Below are 25,188 nucleotides of genomic sequence, written 5' to 3' on the forward strand. Positions count from 1 at the left end.
TTATATATATTATTATATAAAGAACAGCTCCTTTATCTTTCAGTTTGAGAACCATCCTCTTGCAAGTCTATTTGTAAGGAATTTTTCAACTTTCTTTAAAAGCTCTCTCCATGTTCTGTGTGAAAACATCTTGACTTTATCTATTTTGAGAGATATTTCAAAATTGATCTTTTATAGCTGCAGTTCTGCTGTCAAATTCAAGTGGAAGAATTTCAGACATGAAGAATTTCATTTGTTTATTTAAGATTTTCCCTCATTATGTTCATGTTTCATATGGTTTCTTGAAAACAATTAGAATTGTTATTTTAGAGAACTTTGCTAATTCCATCACCTATGTCTTTTCTGGGCCTAGTTACCTAGTTACATGATTTACCTCTGAGTGTGGGTTGCCTTGTACTGCTTGTTCCTGGAGCTAGAGATGTGTGACTTAGCCAGACCGCCGCTGTTGAATGGATTTGCTGAAGGGGATATGGCAGCTGCTTATTCACGGCAAGTCTTATTTCCAAGCTGCTGAGAGGAATTCCTTCTCACTGTATGACTATGGCACAATAATCTTTCCAGGTCTCTACTGGATGACGACTTGTCTACACTGGCTTAGGAAGCACAAGTGTCTTTTGGTTTTGTGTGAGTCCTAGGAATTGACCCTTATAGCCTTTGCTTTATTATTAAATTTCAGTGCAAATAGGCACAATTTAGTATTTAGCTGTCAACCAAGGGACTATGAATGTAGATCTCTGCTGATCTTTTTCTAGCTCCTGCCTTCCTGGTAATGTGAACCACAAAGTTTAACACTTAAGCACCCTAACCCTAATTCCTCAGCTAGCTATTAACCAACAGTGCTTTCATGATCGGGTTGAAGGGTTGGGGTTATAGCTCAGTCAACACAATAGTTGTCTAGCATGCCCCCGAGCCCTGGGTTCTAGCTACAAAACCACACAAGTGGAACATGGTATTGCACACCTATAATACCAGCATTCGGGAAGATCATAAATTCAAGGTCATTTTTGGGTCAGAGTCCAAGGTCAGCCTATGCTACATGAAACCCTGTCTTAAAAACAAAACAATCAAAAAGGCACAAATAAGGGCAAATACATTTATTCTGTCCTTTCTCTTAGAGATCAGTCTTTTATAACCTCCTGAGCAGTGTATGAAGACAGCTCTTCTCATGTTTTCTCCATTGTTCCCAGGAGCAGGTGTTTCAATTAATAACTTGGTGTATGTGTTGGGAGGGGTGTATGTGTGATCATGTATGCATGCCCATGTGTGTATGGAGGTCAGAAGACAACATCAGGTGTCCTCCTCAATCACTTTCTACCTTATTCCCTTACGAGGTGGTTTCTGAGCCTGGAGCTAGGCTGGGCGCCAGTCAGTTCCTATTGATCCTTCCATCTCTGTGCCTAGAGTGCGGGGGTTACAGGCACCACAGTCACTCAGGATTTTCACATGGGTGACTGGTTGATAGGAGCTCAAACTTACGCTTGTCCTCCCCAGCCTAAAATACCTATATTTTAAATCGCATGTTTTAAAGGAGGTTTCATACCAATAAGAAGAGAATGGGTTACTGGAAGGTGGTGGCACACACCTTTAATTCCAGCACTCGTACAAGTACAGGGTGAGTTCCAGGACAGCCAGGGCAACATCCATAAATCCTGTCCTCCTCTCCCCCCCAAAAAAGGGAGAAAAGAAAAGAAAGAAAAGAATGACTTTTGTGAAGACTAACAGCTCTATGGTAAAGTTTGCTTTGACATCTCCACTTTAAATCTCCTCCAGTAGCCTCTGTCACATGCTCCATTTTTTGTTTGGTTTTGAGATAGGCTCTCACTATGTAGCTTTAACTGTCCTGGAACTTGCTATATAGACTAGACCTTGAACTCACAGAGTTCCTTCTAATCTGACTTTCAAGTGATGGGATTAAAGAAATACACCACTGCATCAGCTCCATTTTATCCATATCAAACATCTATAAAAAAGATTTGCACACTCAGCATAATACTATATACTAATAAGGATGTCCACTATGATACAGTGTCTCAAAATTGGCAGTAATATAAATGTTTCTCAGTAAGCAGAGGCTAAATAAAATATAATTAATTTATATAATAACAGACAGATGATTAAAATACAAAACCCAAAATATAATAATAAATAAAGAATAAACTAATGGAAAGATTTCTACAACTGAGTCAATGAGAAAGTAACTTTCAGGGCTGTTTGTATAAAAGTATAAAGTCATTCTCTATGTCTCAAATTTTACATTTTTAATAACAGCATGTATTACCTAGAAATCTAAAATATATATACATGTATATCTTAAACTGCTTTACTTTTTTTGTGATACTTGTCCTTTCTTTTTCCTGATAGTATGTTACTATGTATCCCAGGCTGTCCTTTACTTTTTTTCCTGATAGTATGTTACTATGTATCCCAGGCTGTCCTTTACTTTTTTTCCTGATAGTGTGTTACTATGTATCTCAGGCTGTCCTTGAACTCACTCCTCTCCTTCAGCCTTCAAAGTTCTGGATTACAGCTGTGGGTGTGCACCATCCACCATCATGCCCAGTTTAACTTTATTAACGCTTTGTTTTTGTTTTGTTTGTTTCTTTAATGACATGGGGTCTCACTAAGGAGCCTTGGCTGGACTAGGACTCACTACTAAAGAACAGGCTGAGTCCAGAATCGAAAGAGATCTCCCTGTGTCTGCCTCCCAAGTGCTGAGATCAAAGAAGTACATCACCATGCCCAGCAGCCTGAAAATGTTAAGGATTTATTTTTAATGTATGTGTATTTATCTGTTTTAGTCTGCATGTTGGTGTTTATGCACACATGCATAAAGGTGCTCAGGGAGACCAGAACTGGGCATCAGATCCCCTGGAGCAGGAATGACAGACCACTGTGAACTCTGAGCCACTGAGCCCTTTTTTCAGCCCTCAGCCTGCTGTTCAAAAGGGAACACTGTCTAAATAAATGCAAGCTTTATACAGGAACAGCTTTACTGATTTTTTTTTTTTTACGTTTTTGGTCTCTGGTACTACAGTGAGAGCAGGCTAGCCTCCAACCATACAATAGACCTCTGCTGCTTTGATGAGTGCAAATAAAAACTACAGTTATATCAAACCACATGAGAAAAGTTTACAGCAATCCTATACTAAAGTATGAACAGGGAAAGATGGCAGAGTAATATATATTTATGTTTAAAAGCTATGATAGCCTTATAACTAGAGCTAGAAAAGATCTAATAAACAATGCTTCACCAATTCTAAATTCCATTTATTTGTGTTGTTTCCCATAATCAATACTTTCTAAGTTGGGTTACTTTTCTTTTGAGGCTGTTGTAGGTCTGCCATGCTTCCTTCCTAAGCCTGCACTTCTCTGCTGTGCTCCTTGGAGTCTAGTGAGGTGTCTCCTTTTTAGCACAAGACACAAATGTAATTGCCTCTTGGCCTGCGGGTGTCCATTCATCACAGGCAGCTTTACAAGGCAAGCCACAGGTGGTATCTTTCTTGATTCAAGTGACATCTGATGAGAGCTTAAAATATCAAATAACACATCTACTAAATTGGAGTCACTCATTTATTTGATTAAGCAAAGAACACTAATTTTAAATGTTTTTTGACTAAAAAGTAAGATATTGTATGTTGACTTTTAAAATGTTTTAAGAACAAAAAATCCTGAGAAATGGTTGTTTTTAAGTTAACCCCCTATTTACTACAGATCTTACAGTTTACAAGTAACGGTGCAGTTAATACATTGGCCCTATCTATGGCTTACGGATCTTCTAAACAGTGCATTAAAAACATGAAGGCAGAAGAGGGTGATTCTTTAGGAATTTTTTTTTGCACAAGTTTTTCTTCCTGTGATATACAGAAAAATGCACACTTTATGAAAGCATTCTGATTAGGCCCTTTCTTCTTAGCAAAGGAAGCGAGAGTGATACAGCAAGGGACTTTGGTCTCAGAAGCATTTCAGTTTAAACAACGGTTTTTAAATGTCCATTTTATATCTAGGGAAATATAATGCTTACTTCCTTGCCAGGAGAAAAAAACAACCAACAACAAAAAACAACTCCACATGATGAATGTACACTCGTAAGATGTCTTTAATTCTAACAATAATTTTTGTTATTGTCTTTCAAGTAAGCAGTGTTGAGTCAAATATTTACACTGCCATGTAACTAAAGTGTATTCTCCTGCTTAACTGTGACTTACAGATCAAAAATGGAGCCATGTAAGGCCATCTACAGAAACAGTGATTTTCCAACCACACTATTCCAGCTGGGCATGGTGGCAACGGCCTCCTGGCATATGGCAGATGAAGGAGAATTGCTATAGTTTCTAAGCTAGTCCAGGCCACAAAATGAGTTCCAGACCAGTCTGAACTACAGTGAGGCACTGTATCAAAAACTAAAATACAAAACCCAACAAAACAATGTAAAACAGGGCATTTCTGAGTTAGGAGAATACAGCAATAAGTACTAAAGAGTGAGTTTCTTGGACTTTCCAAAAAAAAATTTTAGATAGTTGGCAAATCAAATGCACACTGTAAAAAAATATACATGCAAATATGCTCCTGATTTTAGGTGCTTTCTGGTGGTGTGTGGGGTGAGACAGAGTCTCTCTAGATAGCCCCAGCTGGCCAGAAATTAACTATGTATGTATAGCAGGCTGAGAGAGAGAGAGATAGAGACAGACAGAGACAGACAGAGAGACAGACAGAGAAACAGAGAAATTTTTTAATCTTAGATATAATTGTGTTTTGCCTTCGTGTATGTTATGTGTGTGTACTACGTGTGTGCCTGGTGTCTGCAGAGTCCAGAAGATAGCACTGGACTCCCTGGAAATGGTGTTACAGATGGTTGTGAACCACCACGTTGGTGCTGGTCCTTTGCAAGAGCAGGCCGTGCTCTTAGCTGCGGACCATCTCTACTTGTATTCTAGTCACTTCACTGAACTCTTTCCAAGCCAACCTCAGCTACGGATGAGTTTGTTACAGATGCACTTCTGCCACTCTTTCCTGGCTTCCATTGGGCCTGACTAGGCATAACTGTTTCATGGGAGGATTTACCTAGTAAACAAATTTATGAAACCAAAGGCCACCAGAAAAAGGCCATTCTGTAAAAGTAGAAATGATTAAAGGTAACTATGTAGGTCCATTGTATTGACATTTTTATGCATCCTTTACAAAGGCACTTTGTATGCTTGTTTTTGATAGACACTCCTACTTGTGTCTTATTCATCAAAGCACGACTCTTAAAAAAATTCTTCAAATTACTTAGAATCAGTTTTGCGAGTACAAAATGGAAAATCATGGGAATTATGGGACTGAATGAAGTTCTGTTGCTGTGTTTTGAGGCATTTTCACTGAAACAAACATCACCGCACTAGATTAGGCTTCTCTAAATTTTCACCAATCGTATTACTACTGTCTAGCTATGAATCAAGAAATAATTCTAGTGATTAATATGTATTAATTTCAGAACAGCTTTCTACTCTTTAAACACAAATGCTGATCTTCACACACATATTTACAGACGTATAAGAATAGTACTAGAAAACAAAACTCTAAAACAGTATGTTAGCAAACTAAATTCAAAGTATTTTTAAAGTGTTTAGAGAAAGCACCAGAAACACTGAAATGGAGAGGTCTAAAAGATGATTCTTTACTATTAACATCTAAGTGAAAACACTCCAGACTAGTGAACTATTAGTGATATTTATCTTCTGAACTGTATTAGCTATAGGATGAAAGAGCCACATTATCTCCATAGTGAATTTCACTTTAGCAATACCAGCTGCAATTAAAGCATCAGCAGCTATGACTGATGACCTGGAACTGTTGCTGAGAAATGGCTGTGTAGTACAGCTTTTATCACTTGAGTTTGCAAAACAACAAGTCCCTTGCTTAGATATAGTGTAGTAAGTGACATTATTAGCTAGTCCTTCTATCTAAATGACATAGGATTTAGTGTATCAGCAAGTTATAATAAACAAGCCCTTTCATCTGATGAGTTCTCTCCCAACACAGAAGTACTTTTTCTGTTTATAATACAACTGGTAATACAAGACCAGATGGTTGTGACTTTTAGCAAAGGTAAATGAAACTTAAACAAACATTAGGCCACTCAGAGATCTCAACTGTATCCTAAACACACAATCTGCATTAAAGGACTATTAACATTAGCTATATAAAGTGGCCACTTTCCAGTGCTGTCTAGCTAGTGAGGCTATTCTGCAGGTTCTCAGCTAGTTTGATTTAAATATATCCTAGTGTTCTACAAAGCAACTTCCTCCTGTTGCGTGGTTGCATTTCCAAGTCCTAACATGATCCCACCAAGGCATCAAGCATTTAATTAGTTTTTCTGAAACACAGAATTCTTTTATTTCTCCCACTAACAAAAATGATATTACCATGTCCTAAATTTGATAAAGAAAGATACAAACAACATTACATTCCTTATTCAACCTCCATCACTCAAACCTTTTTTTTTTTTCCATTTACATTACAATTTGGTGAGGATTTGCCTTCTGTGTACAATACTGAAATCTATAGTATCAAAGACAACCAAAAAGTTTTGCCTCTTTTGGTTTTTTGTGGGTTTTTTTAAAACTAAATGTGAAAGTACATAAATATTTTAAAAATTTTTCTTAATAGCAGAAAAAGCTCTCCAGGCCACAATCTCAGAAATATACTGATGTTTCTGTAAATATATGTAAGCACACACTATGGTTGAGAAGTTGAAGCTTTGTTTGAAAGATTTAAAAATAAGATGATGATATGGGCACCAGCTTCTGGGCTGAGTTCCATCGCCAAAACCCATGTGGTAGAATCAGAATTGACTCCTACAAGATATCCTTTGATCTACACACACATATTCTCTCTGTGTAATAATATTTTTAAAGATGTGAAAAGAATTCATAGTTTTATAATGAACTACTGGAAACAGAAGTATACAGCTAAAGGACAAGTTTATAAACCACAGGTAACACATCCACCAAAGCCTTTCTAAGGCATCAAGCCTTCCTTCAAAATGAGATCACTGTAGGTCCTACAGAATTCAATTTCACCATCTCTTTCTACGTAATTTAAACCAAATTCAGTAATCAGACATTAAATAAAGAAGTGATTGGATAAATAAAATAAAATGTAACTCAATCCAGAGTCATGTGAATTTTGGTGTGTTTATTAAAAGTCCTAAACCTTAAAACCAAACCAAATTGAGTTAGTTAGGCAAGTATTAAATCAGCACTTTGTTCTGACACACAGTAAAAAGAATTCTAATATTCTCAAATTCCACCTGTCATTCTGTGAGGTGGCTAAGCACAGAGTTGATCAGCCCAGCTTTTAAGTGTTCTATAAAGATTAGACCATGTCAAGACTAATGAATATGATGTTATAAGCTACAAGAGAAGCTACACTTCTGAAAGCTGTATCATCCATTTCCACAATAAAAACCAATAATTAAAAAAAAACCCACTAGATTAGAAGTGAAAAGAATGAGAACACAGACCTACTCAATGGATATATTTTTCCAGCCTTCAAACATTTTGAAAACATCTAGGTGTAGTGGTATATGTCTAAAATTCTTACATGTGAGATGTGTCATGGTTTATAAAGAATATGGTCCCAAAAGGGAGTGACATTATTGAGAGGTATGGCCTTGCTATAGTAAAGTGTGGTCTTGTAGGAGGAAATGTGTCACTGTGGAAACGAGTTTTGAGGTCTCATGTATGCTCAAGCCACACCCAGTAAGATCACTTCCTCTTGCCTGCACTGAGGTGGGATTCCCCTCTGTATGCTTTGAATGTTTTATTACCATTGCTTAATAAAGAAGCTTCTTTAGCCAATGGCAAGGCAGAATAAAGCCAGGCTGGAAAAAAAATACAGAGAGAGAGAGTAGGCGGAGTCAGGGAGATGCCATGTAGCTGCCAAAGGAGACAGACACTGGAGCCTTACCAGAAAGCCACAGCCTTGTGGTGATACATATATTAATAGAAATGGGTTAATTTAAGATGTAAAAGTTAGTTAATAATAAGTCTGAGCTAATAGGCCAAACAATTTTGTAATTAATATAGATTCTATGTGATTATTCAAGTCCAGGCAGCCGGAAAACGTACGCGCAGTCTCTGTCTACACTTCATGATGATGTAACACTCTGAGCTCCTTCTCTGGCACCATGTCTGCCTGCATATCAAAATGTTCCCCCATGATGATAAAGAACTGAACCTCTGAAACTATAAACCACCCCATTAAATGTCTTCCTTTACAAGAGTTGCCATGGTGATGTGTTGAGAGCCATTTGTGTCGACAGAGGTTTCTGTCCCATCCGACCCTGCACTCGTTCAGTCCCAAGGAAACACACAGAGGTCTACATTAATTATAAACTGATTGGTAGTTTATAAACCTAGTACCTCAGGCTTCTTATTAACTCTTATATTAGTCCACAATTCTTGTCTATGTTAGCCATGTGGCTTGGTACCTTTGTTGCAAGGCAGCCACATCTTGCTTGCTCTTTGTCTGGATTCCTCTCTGTCTGGGTGACAACTGTGGACTGACTGTTTCCTCTCTCAGAATTCCCCTGTTCTCATTGTCCCACCTCCACTTCCTGCCTGGTTGTCCACCTATACTTCCTGCCTGGCTACTGGCCAATCAGTATTTTATTAAAATACAATTGGCAGCGTATAGAATCTCTTTACAACAATAGAAATCCTAACTAAGACAGGATGTGGTGGCAGGAGAATCAGGAGTTTTGAGACTAACCTTGGCTACAAAACAAGCTCAATACTAGCTGAGGCTATATAAGCCCATGTCTTCGGAAGAATGAGGGTCATTATTATTGTATTTTTTTACTGTTTGAGAAAGGGTCTCATGTATTCCAAGCTGACCTTGATCCCCCTATATGGCCAAGGATGACCTTCAACTTCCTGTCTCTACCTCTGAAGGGCAGAGTTTATATGCAGGAGCCACCATGCTTAGTGAGACCCTGTCTTAAGAAATAAAAATAAAAATAAAAAAAAAAACAAGTATTCTGATAGTAGCTAACAAATGTCAAAATACAGTTGCATACGGGAGAATCATCAACAATCAAGAGTTCTTTGACATTAAAACCTGCATCTAGAGTAGGCATGAGCAAACTTCTGCTAAGACTCAGAGAGCAAATAGCTGAAGGCTTGCACAATATGGTCTCTGTCAACTATTCAATTCTACTATCCTGGTAAAGGTAAAAACAGACTGTATAAATAAAGGAGCATCACTATGTTCCAATAAAGCTTTAATTACAAGAAAATCAGCACGGGATGGAATGGTGGGCTTTGTAGGCATCGCTAAGGCCAATCAACTTTATCAAGAAAGGGAACCTGAGGGTCTTTCAGCAGAGGGATGACAGATGCTCTGAATTAGCTAAAAGCATCGATTCAGTTACTGTCTGGGGAATACCCCATGGAGGAGGAGGAAAGCAAGAACATGGGAAGATGCCATCTAAAGATGGCAGTTCAGAATCACTTCAACAGCAGCAAAGCTTGTCTTGCATGGACATGAGAACAATGACAGTGTCAAGACACAATCTGAATCTGATTATTCTTACAAGTTATAACCACAACTTTCTCATGGATTTGACAGAAGAGTGAAGAGGAAGACTCAAAGATGAGTCCAAAACTTATGACTCGCAGATAATTGGATGTTTACAACAGCTAAGATGTAGAGGGCAGCAACTATTGAGTACTGGGCCACACAATAAGGATTTTAGTTTTGAAAATACTAAGATTGAGATAAACAATATCTATTTATGTGGAGATATTAAATAAACAAGATTCTTAAGTTCAGAAAAGAGGTTGTGTTTGACAAAAATCTGAAAGTGAAGGCAGGAAGAACAAGAATTCCTGGCCAAGCTCTGCTGAGAGAGGCCATGCTGAGTCACGAGCGGCCCTTTCTCAAAAATAAAATACCCTAGCTAGAAAGTTCAACAGTCCTTTACAACTCTAAAAAAATAAATTGGGTCCATATAATCTAACCAAAGATTTGCTTATACTAATTTTTGTCAAACTTACAAACAATACTACTTCTTTTGCAGGCTACATAGTAAAGTCTAGACTCCAGTGACAATCTCCTGTTTTGCCATCTGAATCACCAATGTAACAGAATAAAAGGTTTTGCTGCCCAATGAAAACTATTGTTCTAGGAGGGCAGACTTCACGAACAGTTTCAGGTATGTTTCTAGAATATTCTGAAACATGTATGAATTTTTGTTACAAATCACCCGATGAATGAAACACATTTGCTAAATTGGGTCTGAAATAACTGCAAATTCTTGGGGTATAAAAAAACTGAGCCTGAAAAACCTGGCAAGGAGAAAACCCTCAAAAATACTGGATTATGGAGCTGGAAAGATGGTCCGGTGTTTAAGAATGCTTATAGCTCTTAAAATAAAAAAAAAGTTTGGTACTCAGCACCCATAGTAAGCAACTCACAAGCACTTGTAACTCTAGGTCCAGAGGACCCAACTCCTTCTGACCTCCTCTAGACCCTTAAGCACATAGCACACAATCACACACAGACACATAAGTAAAAATAAAAATAAAATAAATTCTAAAAACAATAAAAAAAAAAAACTTAGCTTCTCTTGGAGAACTAATACTGTTCCTGATCATAAATAATTCCTTTCCTTTGTTAAAATAGCAAAGATAAACACATTTATGAAAAAGAAGAATTTAATGAGATGGGAGTTGAAATAATAGTTAAGTAGAGTCTATTCTGTGAGATGTAATGACTTGGAAGGAAGTGTGTATCTTGAGACAGGCTCCTGGTGTTTGAAACACAACACCTGTCTGAAATAGGTGATCTACTTAGCCTACCAGTTGTATAGTTCTCCTATCAGACAAACACTGCTACTACCTATAATTGCCATAATTTTCCTATCAGACGAATATTGCTACTACCTACTTCATTGGGTTGCAATTGCAGTGAGTAAATAAGTTTGTCCTTCTATAGCGCTTCAGCAATACTTAGTAAGAACAGAACAAATGTTCTTACAGCATTTCAGCCTTCTGCCCTGCACTTAGATTAGAAACATCAAAGTCAATGGAACACTCCTGGGGGAAAATGCCTTCTAACTTGTTCATTCATTGGACATATAAAATTTTGATAAACATTTTACTTAAACAGAATATTCAAAAACTTCACAGGTTATAATTTTCTGGTTGTCTCCACTGATTACTCAGAACAGGGATTTTGATCTAAACCTTTTAGCCCTGATATTCATATTCTAGTGACTTTAACAAAGAAACCAGCATATATAAATTGAGGTATTTATGAACATAATAAGGATGCCTTTTTTGTTCTGTCTCTTGACAAAACTCTTTCTGATCTGAAGTAGATTCTTTTGCTAAAACAATTCAGATATCACTAGAATGTCTCATGGTATGAGAATAGACATGTGAGGATAAAAGTATATGACATATTGACAATTTTGAAGAATAAAAGGATACAATGTTCATAAAGAAAGCCACAGCAGAAAAACGAATTACCTGATACCAGGCTATCATCTTCACGTCATCCCTATCAGCTAACAATTACTCTGTGTCTAGGTCTATAGCAATATATGTCAAAAATCCTTTACATGGCTGAGCCAGACTCCACTATCAATGGTAAATAATGGACTAATAGACTATTGGGCAAGCTCTCTCAATAGAGTAATCAAGCTATCATGGTTCAAAATGAAGAAACAATGATGAAGATGAACTTCAATTATTAGCTTACATAAGGCATGAATAGATGTAAAGCTGGTTTGAACAGACATGACAATTGTGTAATTTGATAGGAACACACAAAATTTAAAGTAGAAAATTAAGCTCTAGTTACCAAAGCAGAGTATATGCTGAGTATAAAATGGGGCCATCACATCTTTTATCAGAAGCTGTGTGATAACAACCATATGACTGGGGGAAGAACTAACACAGTACATCTGCTTGTTAATCTTCAATTCTACACCTTCTACACTTTACTATGTGGGAAGAAGTTGATTGCATGCAATTTCTATTAACAATTTTTAAAGAATTAAAAAGACTAAGCTAGGACTTCATTTAATTTTGCTGCATTTTATTTATTAATAAAAGGAAGAACTGTCTTTTTCTTTTCTTTTTTTTCCCCCCAAAACAGAGTTTCTCTGTGTAATAGTCCTAGCTATCCTGGGGCTAGCTCTTGTACACCAGACAGGCCTCAAACTCACAGAGATCCACCTGTCTCTGCCTCCTGAGTGCTGGGATTAAAGGTATGCTGCCTGGATAAACAAAAGAACTTTCTAGAGCAAGAATCCATGCCTGTAAAGCCTGTCAGCAGGACTGGAAACTCGAAGGCATCCTGGACAGCCTATTTGCCCAGGAGACAAAGGACATTATGCTGCTTTTAAGCCTCTGTCTCCTCAGCCCCTCTTGTCTAAGAGAGTAACCCTGCTGTTCTTGGTTTTATATGACCTTGACCTCCTGTTACTACCCCTTCTGACTACTGTAAGGTAGGGTCCTGCTATGTAGTTTCAGGGTCACAAGGAACTTAGACTGGAGAGCCTCCTGTTCAGCCTCTCCAGTGCTGGGATCACGTACACATGCAACCACATCTATGATAACATTTTTGATACATAATCAGCGGTATCCTTGAATGATCTCAATGCACATTTTGATTTTTCTCTTGATTAGAATTAAGTTGCTTTGTTGTTATTGTTTGATAGTGTCATAAGAGTCAGGTGTCCTTCTTTGTGCTTCCATCTACATCATATTGGTGTTTCTTGATACAGACGAAGGTTCACCTTGACCACTGGTGAAGGTAGTATCTGACAGGTTTCCTTCATGAGGATTTTTAACATATATTGCTATATATTACTACTATTTCTTATGTAATGAGTATCTTCAAACAGACACTTTAATACTATGTAAATATACAGTTTCTCTTCAAACTGAGGTGATTCTATAGGATTTTAGAAAAAAAATGATGTTTTTGATATATTTAAACTCTATTTGTTGGAAATTTTTTTCTTAATTCAAAATACAAAGAAAGTTTCTTTTTCCCACAACAATGCTGACTGGCCAAGCATTGTAACCATTGGCATATTCATGGCAAGTTTGGTGTGGAAGCAGCCAAGTGCTTTCTAACTGGATTTGAGCTCTGTTCTGCAGGACAGAATTCACTTCAGGTGCTGTCCACCTGACTAAAAGCCCATGACTTTTAAGGGGAAGCTACAGCTGTTATTGTGCTAAATGGACATGATATGCCTATCACAATTACCTCTAAAATTTTTGTTTGCTTGTCTTCAAAATAATCATGCCTATGCCCATGTTGATTAGTTTTATGTCAACTTAATACAAGATGGAGGACTCTCTACTGAGAGAGAGTACCTCAGTAAGACTCTATAGGCAAGTTTTCTGGGCATTTCCTTGACTGACTGCTGTGGGAGGGCCCAGTTCACTGTGGGCAGTGCCCACCCTGGGCAGGTAGTTCTAAACAAGAAAGCAGGGTGAACAAGTCATGAGGAGCAGGTCAGTAAGCAGTGCTCCCTGACTCAGGTCCTGCCCTGACTTCCCTCAGTGATGGAGATGACCTGGGTTGTGAGCTGAAATAATCCCTTTCTTCCCAACTTGCTTTTGATCATGCAGTCAGCTCTGCTCAGAGATGCTTTTTGTCTCAGTGAGGACCAGATACTGGAGAGAGTCACAGCTGGCCAAAGCATTGAGAATAAGTGAACGTTGAATGTTCAACCATAAACGAGACATCTACATCATCCCCTCCAAGACTCGGGAAACATCATGGAATAGAGGGCATCAAGAACAAGAGAGCCAGAGGATGGGGTAGAGTGCTATGGAACACTTTTCTGGGTATCAAGGGCTATTCCCATGTGAACTCATGAAAGTTATGATTACCTGATGAGACCTGCTCAAAATTGGGTTTACTGATACCCTGTCATGAAGTGGGGAGGATTTCACAATGCCCAATCCTGCCTGAAGAGTTATTGGCAGTTAATGGTTCATGGAATGGTAGTGGGAAGAAACATTTTCTCTAGTGGTAGCCACTGGTGGAGTAAATAACTTCTCATCTACCCGTGCTCTTATAAGCAACCATAAGGAAATTCATTGGATGACCACTACCAACAACAAAAACAAACAAGAAAGTAGAAGGGGAACTCAAAGGCAAGAAAAGATAAATTAGTCGGAAAATCTAGAAAAGATAAATTAGGCAGGAGTAATGAGGGGTGAATACCATCAAAGTGTATTGTATACATGTATGAAGAGATTACAATGAAACCCACTATAAATTATACAATTAATATATATTAATACAAATGTATAAACGAGTTATTATTTTTAATTATGTATATATGTGTGGGTATGTGACTATGTAAGTGTGAGTGTCTGTGTCTGTAGAGGACAAAGGTGTCGGGTCCTGCTAGAACTGGAATTATGTGTCACCTAATTTGGGTGCTAGGGCTCACATTTGAGTCCTCTTGAACAACAGTATGTGTCCTTAACCGCTGGACCATCTCTCCAACCAAATACAAATTCTGCAAGATTGTTTTCTCAGTGTAATTAGCTAATATTAATCAACCATTATATCAAAGAATGACATAACTGAAATATTACTTACATAATTATGGCTTTTAAAGATATCTGATGAACTGGTAGTGAGGATTTTATCTCCTTCCAAACCAATTACTCTTTTACAAATATTTGATTTTGGATCACTTGGACTTTTTGCAATTACAATGTCACCTCTGAAAGGGGAAAAAAGGAAAAGAAGTATCAGTATTATTCCCAAGCACACACAGGACAGCTTTAATAATTTCATAAGGCAACTTAAAGAAATACACACACACACACACACACACACACACTTTATCCTAACATATATTGACCCTGCCATACATTAATCATATTTGAAAACTATTATTGAAATCATAAAAATTCCATATAAAATTATTGATAATTTCTAATAACCTCATCAGAATTATAACCACTATGTGTTATTTCTGTGTCCAAATAATTACAAATAAAGCTATTAATAGTTGACTCTAGAGCACTAAAACTGGAGAAACATCATCTATTTCTCAAAAGTTCAAAATTAAAGAATACTATGTAAGCTATATAATTCAAGTCATAATATACAGTATAGACTTATATTTGAGGGAAAATTGGACACAACCAAATAAAACACTAAAAGCTATAAAATAGGATATGTTGTTAAATATATAAAATATTAGTTTTCCTACTTATTTAAGGCCTTAGTCACGTAAGAAGTAATATTCTACATGGTGATAGCAAAATCAATGAATAAATAAAGGTTTTATTCCCAACATGGTGGTGTATGCCTATAACCCCAAAAATCAAGAAGGGAAAAACCATAATTTGGAGGCTGGTATAAACTACAAAGTAAATTCAAAGTGAATCAGAGCTACACAATGAACCTATGTTTCAAAACAGCCATCCCTGCATATCTAACACACCCATGGGGTTGGGAGGCGAGGGCTGGATGACTAATATCCCAACCAAACAGAATGTAATGTTTTTTTCTGCTATATGAATCGTATAACATTTTTTAGTATTTAACATATTTACTAACTGTATGTGATTCCAGATATAATTTATATACTTTCATATCATTTATAATGAAAGATACAAATGTCAAAATAGCATAAAATCTATAGCAATAAAGGGAAGCTTATAATTAAAAAACCTAATCATTGGGCTAGCCAAAGCAAATGCCTATTATGCCAGCATTTAGGAGACTGAGGGATGTTTGAGCCCAACTTGGGCAATGTAGTAAGGTGAAGGTGAATTTGGGCTACAAATACAATAAACTAAAGTAGAAAAAAAAATAAAGAAGCATAATTACTGCTCTACTGCAAGCACTCAACAACTTCTAAGCATCTTGGTAGCCCCACCCCAAATGAGAGAGCGGTGGATATTGTTCAATGTAGAGTGGCTTGTCTGGCATACAGGAGGCCCCAGGTGTGGTCCCCAGCAACCAGAAAAGGACAAAAGAGGAAATGAATTAGTTACCATTAATAAAATTAGGTTTAGGAGAAGGTAAGACGAAATTTTCCCTAACAGCTAAAATCAAGAAGGAATTCATAGGCAGATTTTTATGCTAAAGAAAGACATTATTTTATCAGAATTTTACAGACAACAGAGAAAATAGTATTGACAACAACCACACCATGAGGCCTCTCTTTCTAAAGCTCAATGTTATCAAGTCATTAGTTCTCTAAATGTCAGTGGAGCGGTTCACATGAAAAATTTTGCAGACTTTTAAGCTATGAAAACTGATCTAGTGTGTCTCTGAAAGAAATCATTTTCAAAGGTGCTATGCAGCTTATGCTATTTGATACAACAGTCAATATAACCCTTAAAACAAAGTCTGCACCTCACTAGATACTCTTTCAACTCCTGCCTCCTTTAAAGGGACTTTTAAAATCTACTAACTAACAGAACCAGAACGTGAAATTTTTTTTCCCACTATAGCTATTGTTGATGCCATGCTTTGCGATTCCCAGAACATGGGAGGCTGAGCCAAGAGGATCACTACAAATGTGAATCCAGTCTGGATGAGATAGTAAGCTTTGGGCTAGCATAGGCTACTCTATCACAAAAATTTCAAAAGCAAATTATTTGTCAGGAGCCATTTCCCCTCAGTCATTACAGGAACCATCACCCTGGGGAATCTGCAGAGAACCCCACACCCAATTAACTTATCAATTAGCGGAACCCGCCTCACATTCCAGCTATCCAGGGAACCAGGTGTGGCAACTTGTGACTTCTGGCCTGCCTCACCGAGCTTCGTGACCGGAACCACGCGGCGAGATCCCTTGCCCTGCCCCCCCATTCCTTACCCTATATAAGCAGCAACCATGACCCTAATAAACGGAGGCTTTGACAAAACTGCTTGGCCTCCTTCTTCTGTCTTAGCTCATTCCCTTCCAGGTAGCGCTCCTCCGAGACCCTGGAGTAACTGGATTGCAGGGTGGGTTACAACCCCTAGACTGAGTAGCCCACCCAAAACGCAATCCACAATTATTAAAATTAAATATATAGTCATAAACATCCTTTCAGCCTACTAGATCAGGAGGGCTGTTCAAATGCCAATGCCTCATGCATGGTGTCACTGCTAAAATCTATGACATACCTTATAAAGTAGATGCCCATTAGCTATTTGTTGCAAGATTTAGTAATAGGAGATTGATTGTCTCAAGTAAAAGAAATCCCTGAAGGTAAAGGACAAGAGGCTTGTGTACTTTACATAAAACACGAGCAGACTTCTATTCTTACAGAAAACAGAAGCCTGGTCTCCATTTCTACATAAGCAGCCATCAATAAGGGTCAGAAATTCATTGCACTGACTCAGACCTAAGCTGCAGCAAACAGAATGAGGGGAGCAATATTTTCAAAGCAGCAGTCAGTGTCAGCTGCCTGCCTTGGTTCTAAAAGTGATTTTGCCGTGTTTCACATGAGTGCCAGATTCTAAGGCACACTATACACTATTGAGACTCCTGAGTGAACAGAGCACAAAAGCAAATTGTCAAAGAACCTTAACTTGCTGAACGTAGGCTATTTTGGTAAAAGTCAAAAAGTAAATGTTGTGTAAATTTTAATTTACAATCCCAAATCTACAAGTATGTTTCTTCAGGTTATTACAACTAAAAGAACTGCTAGGGACCCTAGGTCCTGGGGACCCTAGCAGGTCAGACAGCTCGATTAAGAGAGTTTTGTGAGCAGCATCAAGGGTGGGTGAGAGTGCAGGCAAAGGAAAGAACAGCCCATACTGCTCTTCATTTTCCCAGTTGGGAAATGGGCCACAACAAAAAACAATGAGTGTCTAACCCTCCTTTCTACACCAAATACCACTAGTGGGAATTACTTGTAGTTTACTGACATAAAAGCTGATACAGATTTTTTTCTAATTCTCTAACAGTTTTTAGAGAGGTACAGTTTAGAAAACAAACTGCTACTAATATTTGACATCTATTCAAAAGGAACTCAAACTCACAGTGTCTCTTGAGATAAACAGCAGCACAAGGTTTTGAACCACTACTTGGAATAGGGTTCTGGAAAATTTAGTAGCAAACTGTATTTGCCAAGAAATTATTCAACTTAATAATTAATTAACTAATCTGGAGAACCACATCAGACAAAATTCAATCCCAGGCACACACCAAGCCATAGCCTAGAAATCAATGACTAGTTATCATGTCTCTGTACAAAGAATAAACAGGACTGTCATCAATAAAAGTACAAAACAACTAGACCTCTAGTGTGGTAGCAATACAGGCCATAAGGCCCTTGCTCCAGACTTAGTCACTTCAGGAACCTAAAAGAGAACAAGGCTTTCATATCTATTTAAGAAGGACTGCTGACTGTCCTGGATGATAAGGAAAGAGACACAGTGACCACAGACACTGTATGTGTTGACTATTGAAACGCTCTCAAACATAGAGGAAATATTCCATTGAAGTCTTTTGTCTACTTATTACTTATAAAAGGATCTAAAACACAAAGTTAGAAGTTACAGAAGAATATACTTTATATATCTTTCACTACAGTTGCATTCAGTTTAGAAATTTACCTTTGGATAGCATAAAAATGTCGGCTAAGATTTTCTGCAAAGACAATATCTGAATTTTGAATTGTGGGTTCCATTGATGGTCCAGAACACTGAAAAGAAAGGCAATCTTCTGAGTTCAAATCTCTTTAAATTTAACAGAAACCATTTGGGTAAACATAAAAGAAAGGAAATTGGGTAAATATTCTTCCTGAAAACAGACCATATTATAGTTGTTTGATGTTGCTTTGTAAGATACACACAAAGTAACACATCTCTTTTTTCAATTTTTGGCCACCCTAAACTCTACTGGAGTACAAGGACCTTGTCTCAGTCTTCCAGCTATCTAAGTTTCCATTCTCAAGAAGAATAATGTTGGGGGCTGGAGAGATGGCTCAGTGGTTAAGAGCATTGCCTGCTCTTCCAAAGGTCCTGAGTTCAATTCCCGGCAACTACATGGTGGCTCACAACCACCTGTAATGAGGTCTGGTGCCCTCCTCTGCCCTGCAGGCATACATGCAGACAGAATATTGTATATATAATAAGTAAATACAGAATATTGTATACATAATAAGTAAATAAATACATTTTTTTAAAAAAGAAGAAGAATGTTAATGCTTGATACATATTTGTTGCATGAATGATGGACTTCCTGGGTTTTCTGAAACATCACTTAGTGCCTGTTGTGGCAATTTTTAAAGCAACATTACCCTGTTTATTTTCTGAGAATTGATATCCTTCTTCCTTGTCCAAAAAATGCTTTCTCAGTATGACGGGGCTGTAGCTGACATTCTCAACTGAAAACTACTAACACAATCAAATGTACACTAAAGCTATTTGGGTCTGTCTGCCTGAAAAGAGAAATCTTGATATATGCCTAATTTTGAAACACTGATTTCCATTTCATACAAACAACAGTCTCCATCTACTCTATCATCTACCTGAAAATACAACCTTTTACTCAAAACTTCCTACTTAGGCAAAATAATAAACATTCAAATAAAATGATAAGTAACAATGAAGTTAAGGTGTGCTACTTCTAGAAGTACTAATGTCATTGTCAAGACTTAACAGAAGGAGTGTCAGCTAAATACACTTACATCCTTCTCTTCAGCTCAAATAAGGGTTATTATAACTACCAATCCTTTACAGTAGAACAAATAAAAAAATAACAACAGTCCAAAAAATCCTATTGGCTGTCCAGTCAGTCAAATATCGTTTCACTCATTAACAAAGATTTGAAAATTCTGAATTTTCAGATTTGTGATGGGATATTGAGAAAAGCATTGCTTAGGGAAAGAACCAGTATTTAACATTTTGTTACTAATCGTAGCAGAATAATCATTTGCTTTAATGACAAACATGATAGTTATGATTAGATTTTAGAATCAGAAAATTTATGTTGAAATTCTACCTCTCTCACTAACTGTGGGACCTGGAATGAGTTAGTTTTATGAGTATAGGGGTTTCTTCTTGAGTATAATGAATTCCTCACGCAAGTGCAACAGACTATGTAAGGTAGTAAGTTTACAGCATTAACCACATTACAGAAAGACAAACAGCATTCAAATGATAACTACTTATAAACAGGCTATCAAGAGACTGTGTCCTGCTAAATATAACATAAAAGTAAGGATGCAATGGCTCTTACATTTTATTCTGGTGCTGATACAAACATACTGTTTTTGCTTGTTTGCTTGCTTTTTATTATTTACATCGTGCGTGTGTGTGTGCACACATGTGTATGCACATGCACATGTGTTTGCGTGAATGCATGAGCATATGTGTATATGTTTGTACTTGCCATAGAGAATCAGTTCTCTTTCCACCAGGTGGTCCTGGTTATCAGACTTGGTAGCAAGCACATGATCAGCTGAGACATTTCACTGGCCCTGATCACTTTGAGACATTCTTGTTTTCTCTCTCTCTCTTTCTTTCTTCCTTCCTTCCTTCCTTCCTTCCTTCCTTCCTTCCTTCCTTCCTTCCTTCCTTTCTTTCTTTTGATTTTCGAGACAGGGTTTCTCTGAGGCTTTTCGTTCCTGTCCTGGAGCTAGCTCTTCTAGACCAGGCTGGCCTCGAACTCCCAGAGATCCGCCTGCCTCTGCCTCCCGAGTGCTGGGATTAAAGGCGTGTGCCACCACCGCCCGGCTTCTTGTTTTATTTTGTGGGGTGGGGGATACTTGTGACAGAGTCTTATTATGTGTCCCATGGTGGACTTGGAACTCAGTATGGAGCCCAGCCTATCCTTGAACTCACAGTCCACTGCCTCAGCTTCCAGATTACAGGTGTGCTACTATGCCTAGCTCCTAACATACTCTCTCTTACATCCCAATATTTAGAAAGATTTTATGTTTTAATTTTCATGAAATGACTTCAAGCAAAAGTTTTTTTTAAAAAATCCATGTCTCGTTCAGTTAAAAAAAATTGTGTTTTAAAATAAAATTCCTGAATATAGAAACTTACCATTACAACACCACCAACGTATTCAAAAGCACAATGAGCTATACAGCCATATTGAATGGTATAGCCAGCAAGTCGAAAGACCTTCCCAAGAACACCACGAAGCATAGCTCAATGTTGACTCTGCCACCACTGGCCTGATGGTGAATTTTAAAAAGTTTCATGATCAGCATTTCTTAAAACAATTCAGAAAGAGCTCTATTGTAAAATGTCTCCATATACACAGAATGCACTGACACAAATCAGTTATCTTCATCTGTTACCATCATTGAAGTGACTGAGTTCATGATGTAGATAACCAGCATCTCAAAACAACCTTATAATCGCATTAGGAAGGGGAAAGCACCTTAGATAAGAATGAGCACACCAAAACAACTCACTCATTCCTTGAAATCTTTAAAAATGTAACTTCAGAAACTACCAAAATCATATAGAGCCATTACTAACAAACAATTTAATCACCTCCCACTAGAACATGTGTGCACACACACACACTTTTGCAGGCATGCATTCCCATAATATAATCTTAAATTTTTAAAATAGCATTATTTCTAGAGCATGTGTCTTCTCTGAATCTTAATGTTCCATGGCCTCTGCATCAGCTCTTGCCTCCAGGTTCCTGGCCTGCTTGAGTTCCTATCCTGACTTCCTTTGATGATGAACTGTGGTGTGGGAATGAAAGCTGAGAAAACCCTTCCCTCCCCAACTTGTCATAGTGTTTTATCACAGCAATAGCAAATCCTAACTAATACAGTATGTACATGCAGGAAAAGGAAAAGTTACTATGGAAAGAAAATGTTTATTGCTAAATCCAGGCTACGTAGGTATGAATGTGTACGGTACAGTCTTTTCAACTTTCTTTGTAAAATAAAATGCCTTTTCTCAGGGTCTTGATCGTTATAGCCTCGACTAGCAATGAACTTGTAATGCACTTTCCACAGCTTCCTAATTGAGATTACAGGCATGTGCTACCAAACACAGCTGTGAATTGGGCAACAGTGTCTTCAAGTCATTCATTAATTCAGTCAACAAATATTAATTACACTACTGCTATGGTTCAAGCATAATAGACCAAGTTCATTTAGTCATAGGAATACAATGGTGAACACGGTCTCCATCTTCATAAAGCTTATAGTTTACTGGAGCAACTACTGTATATACACAAAGGAAGCAAATTAAAGCATAAATATATCAAGTGATTTTTATAATGAAAAATATGATAAAGTAATTAAAAACAATGATTCATCTGTTTTGGATATATCAGGAATGATTTCACTAAGAGAAAGGTCATTGATGTTAGGTTCCAAAAGAAAATGTAAGAAAATTATAAGCAGACAAGACTATTCATGTGTGACAAAACTGAAAGAAAACTGATCTATGAAAAATATAAAATGATACACAAGAGACAAGAAAAGTTATTCAAAGTTTTAAGGAAGTTTGGATTTTATTTCAAGAGTAATAGGAAACCACTAACCAGTCTTAAGCAGAAAGAGTAGTACGATCGCTCTGACACAGAATTTTTCAAACTGCTCTCACTGATGTGAGAAAGGACTGCAGTGAGGATCAGAGCAGAAACGCGCATAGGGCGGCAGGCAGGAAGATGCACTGCATATGCAATAGGATGGGGACAATGGAGAGAAATTCGAAAGACAAAATAAATGGAAAAAGAAAGGAAGAGTCATGGCTTAATTATATGCTTAAATTATAGGTCTGGTAATGAGCTAAGTGGAGCTAGATGGAGATCTGTAGAGGTCCACTCTACCTATACTAACACATTAAACTAGAAATTATCCAACTGTATTTCCAAAAAGCTGAAAACGGCATCAAATGGCAATCTTTTGAAATAAAAATGTACATTCTTGGGGGAAAACCCAAGATATATAGTCATATACTTTGGGAATGTGACTCAGTGTTTGACATTAACAAGTCCTCCTGGTCACTCTGAAGCACAGGAATACTTGAAAGCCACTGTTGTAAATTCTCAAGGATGCTAATGGTCACCTGTAGCCTCGCTGACCTTCCTCATCTAGTCATGCATTGTCACGTGTTATATAACTTACCATATCCTAGCTGTGCTAAGAGCAGAGGTCGAGAGCTTGAGCATTCAAATCTGAAACCCGGGTGCTGAGCACGCCAGGCAAACACCTAGCACTGAGATACAGCCCCAGACTCTATCCCTTCTTTTACTTGGATGCATCTCCTCACTAACTTGTTGAGGCTGGCTGGCCTGACTTACCTTGTAGACCAAGCAGGCCTTGCGTCTACAAATTTCCTGCTTCTACTTCCCAAGTAGCCAGAATTACAGTCTTGAGTCTTCAAGACAGTGCTTCAAAATTCTAATTCTACCTAGAAAACAGAAGATGATATCTTATTTTTCCCTATTATAATTAAATGTTCTAAAAACTAAGTCATTAACATAACGAATCAAGTGCTTTAAAGAACATACACACTTTATCAAAACAATTAGTAGGAAAGATAACAAAAACTAAAGATATTCATAAATGGTGACTGTTACTTAATATACCAAGATATACAGAATGATCTTTTATAGAAATATAGCAAAATTCAAGTAATGTTGATCAGTAGTAAGCAAGGCTGGTGTCTACATTACTGATAGGAAGATCTGTAACAGAAAGTATGCTGGAGCACATAGTTGATAATAGCTTCTTTTAATATATACGAGAATATGTCAGGCAGCAAATAACAAGTCTTTACGTATAACGTTTGCTGTGTGCCAGGCACTGTTGTAACTGCTCTACAGAGACGAGCTCACTCCACACTTGTGCATCTCACTTTACACATGAAGGAACCAAGGGGCAGAAAGTTTGAGAACAGCTCACCAATCAGAGTTCTTTGGCCCCAAATTCTTCACCTATGCTATCCATCTCTCACTTCCAGTGAAAGAAATGTTTATAGCAACTGTTAAACAGATGGATGGGAGTAAAGAGTCACATGGAAAAAAGAGAAGTTGGATTTGACAGTAAAGCCAACAAGAAAAACCGAACAGAGTAAAACGCAGAAGCCAGACCCAAGTTAAGAGATCCCACTATCCTTAGATGTTTGGGGGTATAGACACCAACTCTACAATCCTGATTTAGCTCCAATGGCTGAAACAGACTAGGTGATTTCAGACTTTCCTAAACTACAGATGACCCACAAATGATGACTTAGGTATGGAATTTTTTGAGAAGGCATTTTGTTTCAAACATAGAGAAAAAAAATTCATGTGTCAAATATTGAGACTACAGTTTTCAGGCATTTAAGGAGACAACTAAGGAAATGATTAATATTATTTTGTTATCATTACTGCACTGATTATAAGAAGAGGACTCATTGTCACTTATATAAATGCTAATGTTAGCAAAATGTGAGCAGGGTGTGGTGGACTGGGAAGTGAAGGTAAGCAGATAAGTAAGTAGTTCAGAATCATCTTCAGCTACACAAGGAATTTAAGGTCAGTCTGGAATACAAGAAACCTTTCTTCAAAAACAATTATAATGAGATATGTACTTTCACTTTGACATATCTGAGATGAAATTACATTAAAAGCACTATTTCCCAGAGGACTATGAACACAAAGCAACTGTAAGACATATGTCTACTTCCGATCCTAAATTGAGACTGGTGACAGAGTAGAGACAAAGGCTTATTGACACACCCCTGCTAGAGTGCAAGCTGCTCACTCTCACACAGCAGCCTCTCCAACTGCAAATTCAGGGCACTCTGATCCCATAATATATAAAGATTTTATTAAGCCTTTTTGTTCTATTCCAAGAGGAAAGAACTCCAGCATCATCCTCAGTCTTAAAGCAGTAAACAAAGTTTTACTCCGACTACAGGATCAAAACCAAAAAGAGGAACATGGGATGTTCTCACTCATATTTGGTTTCTAGCCATAAATAAAGGACATTGAACCTATAATTCGGGTTCTTGGAGAAGCTAAATAAGAAGGAGAACCCAAAGAAAATCATATAGGCATCCTCCTGAATATTAACCTTCCTTCATCAGGCGATGAAAGGAGACAGAAACAGAGGCCCACATTGGAGCACCGGACTGAAATCTCAAGGTCCAAATCAGGAGCAGAAGGAGAGAGAGCACAAGCAAGGAACTCAGGACCGCGAGGGGTGCACCCATACACTGAGACAATGGGGATGTTCTATC

The 25,188-nt window shown here is 37.6% G+C and overlaps 1 protein-coding gene across 5 annotated transcripts in view; it reads right to left on the reverse strand.

Annotated features, from left to right (window-relative positions):
- Immp1l (inner mitochondrial membrane peptidase subunit 1) overlaps nucleotides 1–25,188 on the reverse strand; it is a 47,114-nt gene that overhangs the window by 6,592 nt on the left and 15,334 nt on the right. For 4 of the 5 annotated variants that reach the window (XM_050147032.1, XM_050147034.1, XM_050147033.1 and 1 more), the window contains 4 exons: nucleotides 23,264–23,373; nucleotides 21,031–21,164; nucleotides 18,592–18,680; nucleotides 14,620–14,746 (listed from right to left, as the gene is read on the reverse strand). In XM_050147032.1, coding sequence (XP_050002989.1) covers nucleotides 14,620–14,746; nucleotides 18,592–18,680; nucleotides 21,031–21,135 — 321 coding nt within the window. In that variant the 5' untranslated portion in view covers nucleotides 21,136–21,164; nucleotides 23,264–23,373. The remainder of the gene's footprint in view (nucleotides 1–14,619; nucleotides 14,747–18,591; nucleotides 18,681–21,030; nucleotides 21,165–23,263; nucleotides 23,374–25,188) is intronic. The other variant, XM_050147035.1, reaches the window with a different exon arrangement.

Source organism: Alexandromys fortis, unplaced genomic scaffold (genome assembly GCF_014885135.2).
Source record: "Alexandromys fortis isolate MF-2015 unplaced genomic scaffold, M_Fortis_MF-2015_v1.1 scaffold_12, whole genome shotgun sequence".
In the NCBI taxonomy this organism is placed as follows: Eukaryota; Metazoa; Chordata; class Mammalia; order Rodentia; family Cricetidae; genus Alexandromys; species Alexandromys fortis.